The sequence below is a fragment of the Bombus bifarius genome, unplaced genomic scaffold (assembly GCF_011952205.1).
Source record: "Bombus bifarius isolate JDL3187 unplaced genomic scaffold, Bbif_JDL3187 scf7180000007970, whole genome shotgun sequence".
NCBI classification, from domain to species: domain Eukaryota; kingdom Metazoa; phylum Arthropoda; class Insecta; order Hymenoptera; family Apidae; genus Bombus; species Bombus bifarius.
The window spans coordinates 1,572,166-1,588,644 of NW_022884356.1; the positions used below are offsets into that span (position 1 = coordinate 1,572,166).

General features: G+C 27.8%; 3 protein-coding genes across 7 annotated transcripts; 2 read left to right on the forward strand and 1 right to left on the reverse strand.

Annotated features, from left to right (window-relative positions):
* Positions 1-63: 63 nt before the first annotated feature.
* Positions 64-1,814, reverse strand: LOC117214483 (lisH domain-containing protein FOPNL-like). The gene is made up of 4 exons (XM_033460633.1): positions 1,681-1,814; positions 1,066-1,110; positions 391-600; positions 64-303 (listed from the first exon to the last, which is right to left on the reverse strand). The coding sequence occupies exons 2-4, from the start codon at positions 1,091-1,093 to the stop codon at positions 167-169; spliced, it is 375 nt and encodes a 124-aa protein (XP_033316524.1). The 5' UTR covers positions 1,094-1,110; positions 1,681-1,814; the 3' UTR covers positions 64-166.
* LOC117214456 (blood vessel epicardial substance-like) lies at positions 1,783-9,328 on the forward strand. Of its 5 annotated transcripts, none has more exons than XR_004488871.1 (10): positions 1,783-1,920; positions 2,355-2,529; positions 2,630-2,891; positions 3,130-3,497; positions 4,389-4,546; positions 4,660-4,762; positions 4,920-5,060; positions 5,143-5,308; positions 7,890-8,154; positions 8,690-9,328. XR_004488871.1 is itself a non-coding variant. In XM_033460600.1 (9 exons), exons 3-9 carry the CDS (start codon positions 2,669-2,671, stop codon positions 8,755-8,757), a joined length of 1,227 nt encoding a protein of 408 aa, XP_033316491.1. In that variant the 5' UTR covers positions 1,783-1,920; positions 2,355-2,529; positions 2,630-2,668; the 3' UTR covers positions 8,758-9,328. The 5 variants fall into 5 exon arrangements, 2 of the variants coding, with proteins under 2 accessions (XP_033316491.1, XP_033316499.1); XR_004488872.1 differs by having other exon boundaries at positions 8,693-9,328; XM_033460600.1 differs by lacking the exon at positions 7,890-8,154.
* Positions 9,329-11,422: 2,094 nt separating this feature from the next.
* On the forward strand, positions 11,423-15,940 carry LOC117212512. Its single transcript, XM_033457405.1, has 5 exons — positions 11,423-12,021; positions 12,430-12,608; positions 12,681-12,861; positions 13,086-13,124; positions 15,209-15,940. The coding sequence occupies exons 1-5, from the start codon at positions 11,944-11,946 to the stop codon at positions 15,572-15,574; spliced, it is 843 nt and encodes a 280-aa protein (XP_033313296.1). The 5' UTR covers positions 11,423-11,943; the 3' UTR covers positions 15,575-15,940.
* Positions 15,941-16,479: the final 539 nt, after the last annotated feature.

A 16,479-nucleotide genomic window follows, 5' to 3' on the forward strand; every position in this document is an offset into this window, starting at 1 on the left:
TATTATATAAAGAAAGAAAATTTAAATAAATTACAAAAATCAAATTAATTAAAAAATAGGGGGTTTGATAATTCATATATTTTTTGTTTATTAACAATATTAAATATGAATGTTTTAGACTTTTGTTACTTTTGTTAATAATACGTCTATATATAATTTTATATATTCATGTATTTTTTAAATTCTTGAATGTTTCTACAATACTACACAGCAATGGTAATTTTGTACTATTCTCACTTTCTTTCAGCCCCAAACTTTGCAAAAGCAAAAATCTATCAAGAGGTTGCTTTGACAAGTCGCATTCTAAAACAGAGATATTTATTAAGTACTTTATGAATATATTAATTTCTGTAATATAGTATATTATATATGAAGTGCATTATTAAATACCTGAAATAAATACAGTAGAGCTGTACTTATATCCCATCCAATCTAAGTATTCTCGAATAAGTTCATTCAAAAATACAATGTCTAAAGGTGGCTTTGGAAGCTTTGTTTTATTTCCTTTATTTGAATTATCTAACAACTTTATGACTTCTGTACGCATTTCAGCTTTTATACGACCAAGCTCCCCATCAGCTTTAAGTGATTCTCTGACTGCTGTAGAAATAAGTTTATTAATGAGCAAACAAAACTTAAATGATTTTAAGTTTTACATAAAATTAATCTTAAAAAATAAAATTCTTTCATATGCAATAACTATACTTTCTTTTTCCAGAAAGTAGGACAATCTTTAGTAATATAACATTTGTTATTATCAACACAAAATACTCTCTGATAACAATTACTATGTAATACATAAATTATAAAGATACAGATATAACCGAAATAATTAATTATAACACCACTTATTTTTATATTATAAATAGTATGTACATTTATAGCAGAAATAAACATTACATATTAACATATATCAATATTGAAAATAAATTACATATTTAAATAGTAATTGGATATGTATGTAATAAAAATTAATTGAGAAGTGTTTATAAATTAACTACGTGTAATAAAATACTTTTTACTTAAGAAATATAAACATTTTGTAAATTTGCAATTAATAAATACCATTAATCAAATCCTTCTCCGTTGCCATTTTATTATTATATTTACCTATAAACAAAGCAACAAGAATTTCAAAAAGCACATATACAGATCTATATATAGCAGGTGAGGCAGATATTAACGATTTAAATTTTTGTTCGTTAATGATATTGTGTTTGATGTGTAATTTAAAATTGTTTCCAAGAGCACGCTCTATATGAAAAGAAATACTATATTTTAAGATAACATGTTTTACTTCAATAAGATCATAAAAGGAAATACTTCAAATATTATTTTCTAATATAATATATTTAAATTGAATTCAAATTTTTATCGAATACTTCAACACTCCTTAAAATAATAAATTATTAATTGTAGACGATATACAATTTATAAAATAATAAACATTTAATTCAAAGTTACAATTAGAACTTTAGGTTTCAAAACTTTTAATTACTGAAAAATAACGCAAATAATTAGAAGAAAATAAATATTTGTAAAAATTGTAAGTTTCAAATATAGAATATAAAAATTTATTGTATTTTATCTCTAGTATTTTGAATTGTAATTAATTTTCGTACGATGGTAATTATTTATTTGAAAGGATGGTTGTGTTTGCTAGTAAATTTTTGAACAAACCTTAAATTACGGGCCGCGTGGCCTATTTTATCCCCCTTCTGTTTCCCAATTCTCTACCGTCGTCTTTACTCCTCCTTGCTAAAGCAACGTCTTTATGCTAGTTTGACGTTCATTAGATAAGCAAGTTTGTTTCGTATACGAGTTCCGTTTATTCTAACTATCAAATTACTCTTAACGTTATAGTTTACTTTTTCATCTGTATGCCTTGCGTACGTTCACATCCTTTCAAATTTTCCATGAGTAAGTTATTTATTGATTTGAATACGATACTTTATAACATGCGTCAATATCCACAATCACTTGCATATCAAAATCAGCATGAAATATATTTATTTGAAAGCATTATCTTCTTTTATAAATTCACAAAATATTATTAATAATTGAATTTTGTAAAATCTTTCAAATTCACCATTATATAGAGTAACAAAATTTTTAATATTTTCATTTAATTGGAGTTTGACATTTTTAATTGGTAATTTTATTGTGTCATCAAGTAAGGATGTTAAATAATTATTAAGTTTATCACAAAACTTAATATTTCTTTTAACTACAGTTTGATATGTTATCATACATATAATCACACATTTCTAATAAGTAGAAAAACATAATAAATTTATGGAAAGGTTCATATATTATATTTTGTGCTTTATTATGAATGCATATTTATATTACAGATGTTTCTATAGTCTTCCTGCAGCTATTGGTAATGCAAATACCTTTATTTAATTTGATGTCCACAAGATGGTATTTGTCTTCAAGTTTTAACTTTAGCTGAGAATAGAAATGTGAAAAATGACAGGATATTTACAAGTGGCATATAATATTCAATTTAACATCTCCTATGAATAAGTATGAAACATAACAATTACCAATTTAAATTGTGCTCATATTTTGTGTAAACTTAATTTCAGTTTTTTATATTTAAGTATTATTTATTTTATTGTTGTAGAGTAAGACGAAATTGATTTAGCTTGGTGGTGATGCGGGGATGTGGATCTGTTTTGATCCTGTAGGAAGCCGAGAAGGCTGGCGTGCTTCTATCTTATTTTTTATATTTCTGTATTGGACATCTTTTGGTACCGATGGCAGTTTAACAAATGCAGCTGCGTTTAATGTCCCCCATAATACTGTTACATCGGAAGTATCACTACCAGTTTCAACACACCGTGAAGATGACGAATGTAGGAATGTGACCACTGATAATAGAGCTAGTATGTATGCATGTACATATAATATGGTGGATATATGTAATATATTTTATATATATGATAATATCACTATTCTTACCAGTTAACAAATTTTTGAGCTAACTTTTCTAAATACTTTTTTGAGACAATGTTTAACAATTTACCATTAATCATTAAGTAATAAATTTTATTACTACATTATTACTTAATGTTTTAAATATAATTAGTTCTATTAAATATTTAAAAAAGAAACATCTTACAGCTACTGGTCTATCAGTGGTCAGTCAAGGATCTGGTTCTCCTCATTCGCCGATAGTGCCTCCAACCTTTCTGTACGGAGTTCTTACCTGCCAACCGTATCAAGGAATTTCTGTGAACCACATCTACTTTCAACTAGCAAATGCCTTCTTTCTATTGTCACATCTTGCACCAAGTGGCATACATGGCGTACTTTATTTAAGGTGCACTCTGCTCGTGGGCTGTGCCTTTCTTGCTTTGTGGGGCTGGACAATAGCTTGTTGGCTGGATGCTGCTCTCTGGAATGCTCTATTTGTTGCCATCAACTTCGTCCATGTATGCACGCTTCTTTACAAGCTCAGGCCTATCAAGTTTTCAAGGGAAGTTGAAGAGGTAAGCTATGAGAAGCATCAGAAGGAATGATAGTTTGACTTTATATCACAGAGTAGTGTTTACCGATCTACCAAACAATTTAAAATACTTAAAATTATTTAAGATATTAGCGCGTTTAAAATTTGATATTTGGAATTAGATAAATACATAGGTAAAATACATGCTATGTAAGGAACATTTAAATAAATATTAAATTTATTATATTTTGTTATTGAATGTGAAAGTGACTTTATTATTAATTGCTATGAATAGATGGACATGTTACACAATTATTTCAAATGATTAAATATTAAATATATAATGTATGAATTAATATAATTAGTATTATACAATAGAAACATATTGTTGTAAGTATTGAAGTATATCTGTCCATTTTTAAAAATTGATATTTCATGTATGTAGAATACAAAGATATACACTATATTTTATTGTTTTTCCAAATTTTATTTATAGCATATTACTTTTTCTAGATGATGTAATATTCTTGTTTTAGCTGTTATAGATAGATATATTAGAATTTTAATTACAGTAAATTGCTTGTATGTTTGGCTATAGTGTTTGCATTAGATTCAAATTCTTTAGGTATATACTATCTTTTCTTTTTGCACCTTTATATATCCAGTTTCAGAAATAGATTTTCATTATAACATCACTGCTTTTAGGATATTAGTAATCTAACATTATATTTTTTTAAATTGAGAAAATATTAGTTTCAACAAACATATATGTAATATAGAATAATTCAATTATATATTGTTCTAATGTAAAGGTGAAATGGTAATTTAGAAAAAGGCTATTGAAATAGATGTTTTTCTTTTATTACAGTATATTTTTACGCTTAATAATAACGTTACATAAATTTAATATTTTATTTCATTCTTTTTCATACAGGTATATATTGCAGTGTTCCAGCCATTAAGAGTATCACGTCATCAGTTCAGAAAAGTGTTAAATTGTATGAAGGTTATTCGACAGTTGAAATATCAAGAAGTTTATGCCCAAGAAAAAGTAACCAAAGTTGATTCTTTATCTCTGGTACTTTCTGGGAAGTAAGTGTATATTATAAATAACGTAAATTGTAATATAAATCTTAATAAATCACATTTTATCAAATTTAAAAGCAAAGAGTGGTATTTAAATTTTTTTGTGTATATTTCTTCAGGTTAGTAGTTTCGCAAAATGGAAGAGCATTGCACATTGTCTTCCCACATCAGTTCCTGGATTCTCCAGAATGGTTTGGTGTTTCTACAGACGAATACTTTCAGGTTTATACATCTTTTTAAGTCATTAGTAGAAATCTATTTCTTCATAGCAAAATAAGTTTACACACATATTAAATGAAATAAATTCATAAAAAATACATATTTGTTTACATGTGTGTGTTTGTATTTATATAATATATACATTTGTGATCAATAACAGGTATCAATAACAGCTATGGAAGAATCGAGGATATTACTATGGCATAGAGACAAGTTAAAATTAAGCATAATTAGTGATCAATTTCTGCAGGCAGTGTTTGATCACATTTTGGGAAGGGATGTAGTAAAAAAATTGATGCAGGTATGTATGTGTTTTTCTTAAAAATTTATAATACGTATGAATTCATTGAGGTATTATATATTAGTATGTAATATAATCTTAGGTTAGCGAAACGATGGCCGCTAGCAGTCATCAACAGCAAAATGGACAAGTAATTGGTTTAAGTGGTATTGGAGCCTTAGAAAACGATCCTGACACCAAACTCTTCGTTGTGAAAAAGACTGGTGATAGTCAAGGTATTACTGCTCTCATCAGCCGTCAACTTCAAGGTAAGTACTTTTTAATATTGCATTTATGAACAATAGTAACACTTGTAACTATTATAGCAATAGTTGTTTTGTTACGTTAATAAAATCTACAAAAGTTATAGACGAATATTATAAATCTATTATTAATAATTTTCCGAATATATGAACAAATATCAAACAAAGTACAATTCGTTTTTATAGTAGCATATATTTCTAATGTCATAATTGGATAATTTAATACTTAATTATTTAAACTAAACTGAATAACATTGCAATGTGTGTACGATGATCTATCAAAACTACAACATATATTAGGTGAAGTAAAAAGTTCTGAGCGCTTTTTCGCTTTATTTCGACGATGAAATTAACATAGTCAAGATTATTCGATTTAGATTAAATATGCGCCGTTTTGTTCGATTACTTTTGTCCATTTTGAAGGCAATTTCATAATTCCGCGGTTGAAGAAGTCCTCGTCCCTATTGGTAAAAAACTTGACCAGCTCATTTTCACAAGCCTCTCTTGAGGCCAGTTTTGTACCATCAAGAAAATTTTGCAAAAACTTAAAAAGGTGATAATCGCTTGGTGCCAGGTCTGGACTGTACGGCGGATGCGATAGAACCTCCCAGCCAAGCTCTCGGAGCTTCTGACGCGTCGTTAAAGATGTGTGCGGCCTGGCGTTGTCTTGATGGAACACAACACCTTTCCTATTGGCCAATTCTGGCCGCTTCTGGTCGATCGCCTGCTTCAGTCTGGTCAGTTGTTGACAATAGAGGTCCGAATTAAGTGTTTGCCCCGATGGGAGCAGCTCATAATGGATGATTCCCTTCCAATCCCACCAAACACACAATAAAACCTTCTTGGCCGTTAATCCACGCTTGGCGATCGTTTGGGCCGGCCCACCGCGATTGGACCACGATCTTTTTCGGCTGTTGTTCTCGTATGTGACCCATTTTACATCGCCAGTCACCATCCGCTTCAAAAATGGGTCGATTTCGTTACGTCTCAACAAAGAATCGCAGGCATCAATTCGGTCCAAAAGGTTCTTTTGCGTCAATTCATGTGGCACCCATACGTCGAGCTTCTTCTTGAGACCAGCCTTATGCAAATGGTTCCAAACGGTTTTCTGGCTAATCTTCAGTTCCTGGGCAATGGAATAAGTGCTCACATGCCGGTCCGACTCGACGATTTCCATGATTTTATCCACATTTTCGACGATTGGCCTACCAGAGCGTGCCTCATCTTCGACGTCCATATTACCAGAACGGAATCGTTGGAACCACCGCTTTGCTGTTGCATTCGATACTGTACTGGGTCCATAAACAGCACAAATTTTTTTGGCCGCCTGCTCCGCCTTTTCACCTTGGTCGTAGTGGTACTGAAGAATGTATCGAATTTTCTCTTTTTTTATCTCCATTTTCGAACGCTGTAACACACAACTGGCTTCACCGAACACAAAACTGACAAAGAACCTTTTTGATGCGTAATATCACCTTGAAATCGGTGTATACTATGACTCGATGCGATGTGCACATCGTGAGATATGGCTCACTAAAGACATCTAGCGAAAAACGCTCAGAACTTTTTACTTAACCTAATATATTAAAGAAACTTAAATTATCCTATTACCTCATACATAAATAATTTTTGCTGACTGATTTTCGGATCTTGAAACTTATGACAAACATAATAATAAATGTAATATTAAATGTATAAAAAATAGCATGCACATGCACTATACACATATACATATATGTATAAGATATAACATATACACATAATGCCTTTATGTTTATACTTAAACATATTGTTAAGGATGTAATATTTCTATATTATTCCAACATTCCTATCTTTTTTAAAAAGCGCCCTTTGAAAAATTAAATAAAACGTGAATATAGTATAATATAATAATATAAATACACTTAATCATCCTTAATGATATCATTTTAAAAGTAGATGGTAGTTCTAATTTAAATGTGTTATGCAATTTGAAAAGTCTTTTTCCATTACAAAAAGTTGTTTCAAATAAAGATATTATAGATATTATAATTTAGAGAAAATCTAAATATATAAAAAACCCATTATATAAATTATAGTCATTAAAACTGCCTAAATTGATTTGAAACAATATTTTGAAAATGTATTACGGCAGTTTACATGTACAGTATCACATATATTTATATTTTTTATATTTAGGCATGAGCATGTATCATGCGTAATGTACTTTTAGAAATACAAATCTTTATCACAAAGTTTATATATTACTAACACAATTTGATCTAAAAAATTCTGTAATGTAAATTTTTTTCATTATAGAATAATTTTAAAGCTTTTGTCATTGCAATTTATAAACGTTACTATCCTGTATTAGTAGTTTATGTTTATATTCTGCCAATTATATATTTTTTTCTTATGTCGAGCAATTATTCTTTAAGTAAATATATAAATATTGAAATGTATATGTTGAATATATAGAAATCTTTTGCATGATAATTGGTGCATGTATTCGCTGAAGTAAAACTAACAATCTAGATTTATAATTTGTTTGAATATGCAACATACACTTTTTATAATTTTGCATCAATTTTGATTTTGCTTTGGATAGAAGAGAGAATGCCGCTGCTGTACACGACTCAGGAAGTGCTGAACAACACTTTGCATCATATTAATCACCTACGTACACCTCCTTTACATCCTGTACAACACAGCAATGTTCAGTCTTCCCTATAATATTCCTGTGACACAAACTGTGCAGATACTTAGCACAAATTTGTACGTGATATATGTTATATTTCTGCAATGGATATCCATACAGTTATACAAATATCACTGGGTAACTTCATTTATTTTCTTCTGGTTATTGTATTCAGGTGAGTTGTTTTTGTGTCTTTGTATGTTTTTTCATATTTCAATTATATTGACAATGTTGGTTCTGTCACAATACTATTGCTCAGATTCAATAAAATGGAAAGATTTTAATACCATATATCTGACAATTATACCCTAGTATATTAATTTAAAGATTTGTAGTTAAGTAAAAAACATAGTACTGTTACAAATACGATGCAAATTGAAGTACTAATTATAGAACTTGAAAAGAAAACTTACTCTGGTATAATAACTTGTTACATATATTTATTTTGTTATATGATGTATTTAGAATTATTTAACACTTAATTCTTTTCAAGATTAAATATAGTTTTGGGGGTTCTTTATTCACATGTTTATTAATGTTCCAATAATTTAGTTTTATACAATTTTATCTTAAAGATATATTCTGTTGTGGTTGCGTATAAATAGATTTTATATATTGACATATCATGTATATATTAGTTCATATTTTAATTCATATTAGCATATTGTTATTCTGTAGTAATAAAAAATGTTTATGTTATTACGTTGCAGCAGCAGGAGATCCAAATGCATGGAGATTGGGAAGAATTGAAGAGACTGATCATGAAACGCCTGTTTAATGAAATGAATATTAGATGAATGTCATCCTCGACAGTCAATATGAAGCAACACCGGTCTTTTTACATAACATGAGATAATGATGAAGCGTATCCGTCATTTTGGAAAATATGGCATGGTGTGCGTGGAGCAATTAAACATTCTCTTGCCAATTAATAATTTTTCCCACTAGTCAAGTATGATTAACAATGGAAAGAAAGATTTCATTGTTTATAGAATAATGGTTCCATCCTAGTTTATATAAAGTGATATATGACTAAACATTACTTTATGCTTCCAATATATTATTGAATAACACCGAAACTGATTTAAATATGGCTGTTTATAATTCACACTGATTTTCTTCTTAACATGCATATTTTAGTACCAAACAAGTAAGACTTTACATGTTTAATAGAATGAAGATTGTTCAATCGCAACGGCGTAACTTCTTTAGTGAAAGATCTGTGATTTATTGGAACTGGTCAAGAAAAAAATTAGGGAGGCCTAAATACCTGATTGTTTCCCATACCCAAATATAGTGCCTTTTTACTTGCATTTCATTTATTCATTTAAAAAAATATATAAACATTACTATTGTATACTAATTTACATATTCATTCAATATTTTTTAAGCAAATTGCTGGCAGAAATCGAAATGCTTTTTTTATAACTAGTAGTTACAATTTTTTACATATCTCTTACAGTGGGACTATCTTGAAATGGTCTCTATCTAGAGAATGAATAGTAAAAGTATAATTTATTAAGCACATGTTAAATTGAATTATTTGTATCATTTTCATTAGAAAATACCTACTTAAATTAAAGGTATATGAATTAAATTTTATAACTTTGATTATGATTTATTAATCATTATCAAATATAACAATATTGATACAGCCAACACTGTGTTACAATAAAATTATTGGAGTAAGTTCTATTAATACATTATTAAAATAACAATTTCAATATAATTTTGAACATAATTAATTTCCAACATATAACTTTCATTTTTTTTATTTAACTGTTAACCATTTAATTTGTGCATGAGGTATCAATAAAATTACTATGCAATTGATCATGATATATAGATAAACTAATTTATTTTTAATTCATTTATAGATTGTTTTATGATAAAACAAAGATTAATTAGGGTAATATTCATAATTTATGCCTGGTACTTAAAAATTATATACATATATATACATATATATTTTTTTTATCCCTGTTTAGAATATTTTGTTTCACATAATTCTATTCATATTCATAATTTTAATAAGTTCCTTTCCTTTATAAAACAGTTGGTTTGCATTTATTTTTGAATATAATAGTGGTAGTATTGTTGAATATTTTCTATTACTTTTGCAATTCATTTAACTTTATTACAATTATTGGAATTTCGTTTTAATGAATATTATCGTTATTTTTACAATTTTTGCCAGCAATTGATCACTTCTGCCATCAAAACTATTAGTAAATAGTTTTGAAGGATTATTGCGCGAATCATATCATAATACCATCAGATAATGGCGTTCAGATTACAGAAGCAGGAAGTTACGCCAGAAAGCTCTGGATGATAATACAATTGCAATGTGAGCTACATTAATAAAATCATATTTATATTGATATACATTGTCGATAGAGAAATAAATACATATAACTTTTAATGTTTAATATCGTAAAATTATCGAAAAATCGTTACAATAATATTATAATCATGATTACCGTTCCTTTGTTAAAAAGAACAAAATCAACATTAGTCATAATTTATAAATGGTAATTTTGATTAGAAACGGTCATTAGAATGAAACAAATAAAAAAAGATCAATACGCACAGAGAAACGAAGAGAACATTAACGTAATTAATTAAAATCATTTTGGATAATAATAGTGAAAGTGTTATGTACCGAAATTTAAAGTAAAAATCTCAGGTTTTGACGATTGGATACAGTTTTAGGAAAAAAATCAAACAAGTAACAAAGGAAATCTTTAAGGACAATTTTGTCGGATTTAGTAACATGCATTATAAAATTTAAAATGTTGCTAATTGAATTCATGCCCTATTAAGGTTGTAATATATACTTGAGGATTTTTTATATGTAAAATTATAGTTCTGAGCATATTCTATTTCAAAGATTATAACTAGTTTAAAAGTTGGATAATAATTGTTCTATCATATGTATAAAATACATCTTCAAAAATGATTTTATTAGGTAACAAAATATCAATTTGTTTATTCATCTGGAAAATCGAATTGTTTTGAACAAAACGTTAAACTGAAAGAACAATGAGAATCATAAGATTTTATTTACTCTAATGCTATTCATGTTTATATGAGAAGTGTAAATGGTTTGTTTTAATGAATGTAAATTATTCGTTACTCATTTTTGTTGTTTATTATTTCGAACTGTTATGATCATGTGTAGATTTTCTTAGTACATAGTTAGGTATTATAAAGAATTATGAATGAAATGAAAAATTTAAATCACATTGAATACAATAATGAAAAATCTAATGATGAAAGGAATAAAGAAAGTTAGTTTTAGAAAAAAACATGACATCAAGCAAGTCTTTTTATCCCTTTACATTATGCCTTTTAATTTTATGATCTTGTCATTTACATGAAATATTTCATTTTAAATATTATGAAAAATTTTGCATTAAAATTTTCAATTTAGAAGTTGATACGTACAAATTAGTTAACGAAATTATGATTTAAAAATTAGTTAAACAGTTATAATGGTAAATTAACGTCATTTAACTAGAAAAAGATGTATTTATTATTAAAAAAACTATTAATTTTAAATACGAGGAAAAGCTATTTTCAATTTATCATGTCGTTGTAGGAAATTCCCGGTTTTTCAATATACGTTGTATAGACATAAATTTCTAAGAAATTAGTGCATTGTATAATGGAGTGCGTCAGAATAGTAGTAAGCATGAGCGTTATTATTTCACATGATACATAAAATTCTTTTTAAAGATTTATTATAAAATTTATAAACTAGCAAAATGTGTGTATAATTATAAATATTTTGAAATAATCGGTATTATCAGATATTATCTGATATTGTCATACTTGTCGAATGATAACCATTGATAACCAACTCAAACCGTTGTTTGAATATAATATTGTGTATGGAAGTTGTCAAATGGTCTCTTGATATTTTATAAAGTAGTTTTTATTAGTGCATGAAATATTTAATAAAATGTCGACGTTAGGAATGTATGAATTAACTCATCCTGAATTATTGTCAGAATCAGATCTTAAGGAAATTTTAGAAAATGTAAGCAAACCAGGTTATGTTTACCAACAATTTTTCTTCATTAAATCATGAAGAATTTATATATCTTTGTGTATTAAACTAATAATTATTTAATTGCAGATATATCTGATAATGTGTGAAAATTTTTCTTATAGATATCCTGTACCGTAATTTAAAATATAATTGTTCTTTTTTTACATTTTGTAATAAAAAGAATTTTTTAGAACTAGTATCTTATCTACTATCAAGATATGAAATTTTCTTGTTTTATATTGCAAGAGATATTGTAATTTTATAAATATAAAATTAAATGTTGTAGGTTTTCATTGAGATAAAGAATCGTTATAGTATTTTTTAAATAGCTATTAATATCAATATTTATATATATTACAATTATTTAAACATCTTTCCATCCTGCTTTGTTTATAGAGATGTATTGACTTCAGTGACTATAAAAATTTATCCAGATTTGAATTAATAGAATTATATAAACGGGTGGCTTTGCCGTTACCTCAAAGACAATCTGAGAGTAATCAAAATTCAGATGTAAGACAACATAATGAGGCAATGCACTCTGTTAATGAATCACACAGAAATCCTGTTTCATTGTAAGTAAAAACATTTTGCTCAATATAAAATTATATCTCCTTTAATAAAGTAATTACATTAATTTTTTATAGGAATGGTACAAGTACTAGAAAAACAGATATAAATGAAACGGCAAAAGAGATTTTTTGTATAAGACCAAAATCCTCTGCAAGTGAACTTAAACAAACATCTAATAAAATACGTTTATATAATTCAAATACCTTTAAAAAATGCAATGGTATTGAGAAACGTAATAATGATGGAAAACATGATGTATGTATGTTTATTAATTATTCCATCACTTGTAGTTAATTTTCATTTATGTATTTATTTGGGTTTGTTAGATTGTTTTTATATAGATGCACGTATCATTACTGATATAACATTAATGCTAATTAAATTGTAAGATTATTTATCACAATATGAATAACGTAAATAATGATTATTTACTAACGAATGCCTAGAACAAATATTTTAATTATTTTCATATATTTTAGGAAGCTCCATCAAAGAAAAGACAAAAGATTACATGGCCATGATACTATATTATATTAAATCTTTATAGTATATAAGTACTATTTTTTTGGAAGTGAATGATTGGGGTTAGATTTATGTTATTAGTTGTTAATAAATCATAATATATAAATTTCTTATAAAAATATCTTGTAAAAATATATGGAAATTATATTATAAGATGAATTTTCAAGATAAGATGAAAATTAAATTTAGTAATCATCCTGATTAAACTATTAATTAATGACGTTTATTAAGTAATAAATATATCCTCATGTTATTGTACAAAAATAAGGTTGTTAAAGTGGTTTGAATATTTGTGTGATATTTAAAATATTTATACTTATTAGTACATTGTATTGAACATTTTGTATCAGCGACATTTTATACTTCCTTCAATTTTATTTGAATTGTAAAAATTGTAATCACACACACGAATAAAGTAGAGTATTATCGGAATTTGTTATTTAATGACTGTGTGTTTTATTCTGTAAAAGTTTCTACATAATAAATTTTATATGTAAATAAATTACATGTCGCAATATAAACACCTATTTTCAATTTCAATTCATTATGCAGTTTAAAATAGCATTTGTATACAATTTGAAATTATTATTATCGGTGAAATTTGTATAAACTTACCATGGATTACGCTTAATCTAGTCATTGGTTCCAGGCGCCTATATTTCAAGGGTTAATTAATTCTTTTAATGAATTATTTTATGATATCCTTTGGTTTCCCTTTAGCTTTTAATTATGATCAAAGTGTGAAAAGTTATAATTTCAGAGAACCAGATGTGTACTTTAATGCTTCCAGTATTTAGTCGGATAACCAATGCGAGATCCAGGGACGAGGGACACGAAATGTGAGCATTCCAAAACGGATCATTCCAACTGTTTAGTATTCTTCGCGCCATGTGCTCGCATGACGGAAACGTTACACTTACTGCGACTAAAACCATACGGAATTACGCAATGGTGAAAGCACAAGAGTTTTAACCTGGAAGAATTATTGTCCAAATTGTTCCTATTTCCCTCTAAATTTTTACATTATGCATTGTGTAATAACCCATTCATCTTTTTCTACTACATCTTCTTTAATGAGAGATACTCCACGCTGTTGTTAATTAATATCAAAGATAGTAAGCTATTATATTTTGCTATACGAACGTCGAACAGGGTTATTTTCTCTTTATACAATTTTAATGTAATTTGAAGATTATTTCCACATTTATTCTCAAAGGTAGCAGTTTTTAATATAATTTGAATTGATAGAAGAATGATAAAAATTATCGCTAAAATTTCGAAGGGTTCAATGTGCAGCTACTAGAGAACTAAAAATGAGAGCGAAACTTTTGCTACTCTGTCTGAAGCGCGTCACGTACACGCCTTCGAAGCTATTTGCGATGCATCGAGGGCTGCGATGAGCATCGGTTCACGTACATTCACAAATGACAACTCCGTACACCTATAAATACGTTTGTCACTAGAAATCGAACAGTCAGTTTCCTTCTTGACTTTCGTTCAATCGTAGGATTATCCAAAACACTAATCGACATGGCTTTCAAGGTGAGAAGAGGGTAACTTAAAAATTAACGATCTGATTAATTGTTTTGTTAATTCATTCTTGATTACTAATTGGGTTGTTAAGTTATTAATCATCTTTAGATATATAAAGTAGTAAAAATATAATGTATATAATTTGTATAATTTATTCACATATTAAAAAATGGAGGGTATGTATATGAAAAATTCAGTTGTGTACATATTAGTAGAGAAAGAATTAAAACTAGAACGAATAGGGTTTTTATATTTAAATTTAAATGAAATTTTCATGTCATGTTTTGTGATATATAGTTTTAAATATAATATAAATATAATAAAAACTCTTTTGAAAATTACACATTCAGTGTACAAGACAGTGTAATTAAAATAGTTTACACAAAAAGATATCGTTAATCAGATCGCAAAATATTATTATTTATTTTGTATTTTAACTACATCATTTCTAATTTATATTATAATTTACCGTAACTAAATTTTATATTTCGTTCATATTATTTAATTTCTGATAGAAGAAATTAAATATTTCTCTATTACGTTACAGCAAGTGGTTATCGTGCTGGCGGTCGCTATATTTACTACATGCAAGGGAGCTGCAGTTCCTTTACCAGCAGTACCATTAGCTAAACTTGCACCAGTGAATCCAGCATTTAATTACGATCCTCATCCACAGTACACTTACGCTTATGACGTTCAAGACAGTTTAACAGGAGATTCGAAAACTCAGCAAGAAACTAGAAATGGTGACATAGTCAGTGGTAGCTACAGTTTCATCGAAGCTGATGGCACCAGGAGGATTGTTGAGTACACGGCGGATCCTGTGAATGGATTCAACGCGGTTGTCCACAGAGAACCTGTGGCTGTCATTAAACCTGCCCTGAAGGTCGCTCCAGTGGCTTTTCATCCTTAGACAATTTTAATACTTTATAATTTATACTTATCCTGGTAGAGAAAGAAGGGTAGGGTTGACCTAATGGTACATGGAATTTATTAACTTCATGAGCAAGAATTTTAGCTTCAATTTATTTTCTCATTTCGTTTTAATAAGCAAAACACAACATTAAATTGGTATCAATATGAAAAAGATTTACTCGTTGCGAAATGAAATGAATCTTATGTCATTTAAGTCATGCATTGCTTAGTGCTCGCTCGTAATACAAAAGAAATTTATATTTGCCGTTTTGTACCGCTTACTATGTAACTAGTCATATTACACTGTACATACTGCAATTATTTTATAATGAAATGTTTATATTAAAAACTTTTTTAAAATATATTGTAATCATTGCTATTCCCATCCTCATAATTATGTTTCTACGTTTTATAATTAGATGCATTTTAATTTAAATAAAAGTTAAAATTTGTATTTTCTTTTTCTAGATCGTACGATTGCATCGATATCAATCAATAAATTATATTTCCATACGACTATTTAAATAAATATTTTTGTGTAAAATATTGTAAATTAGAAAATCCTCGTTTTCTGAAATTATAAAATGGGTCTTTTACCTATTTCTTTTATTTGTTGTTTATTACTTAAATCTTTGCGGGCAAGTTAAACGATCATCAATTCTGAATTAAAATGTTATCAATTTTTGAAGTACTGTAATTTCCTGATGACAGATTGTACAACTATTAGCGTGGGCTCATTTCAGTTGGCAAAGTCTCTACTTTCTCAACTCTAAATTAATTTTTCTCGAAGACGCTTTTATGCTTAGAGGCGGGGCGGGAAAGTGAAAATTATTTTTTATTCCGAAAATTCTACAAATTCGAACAAGCCTGTGAAATTTAAGAAATTTTTTCGCGATTCGTACC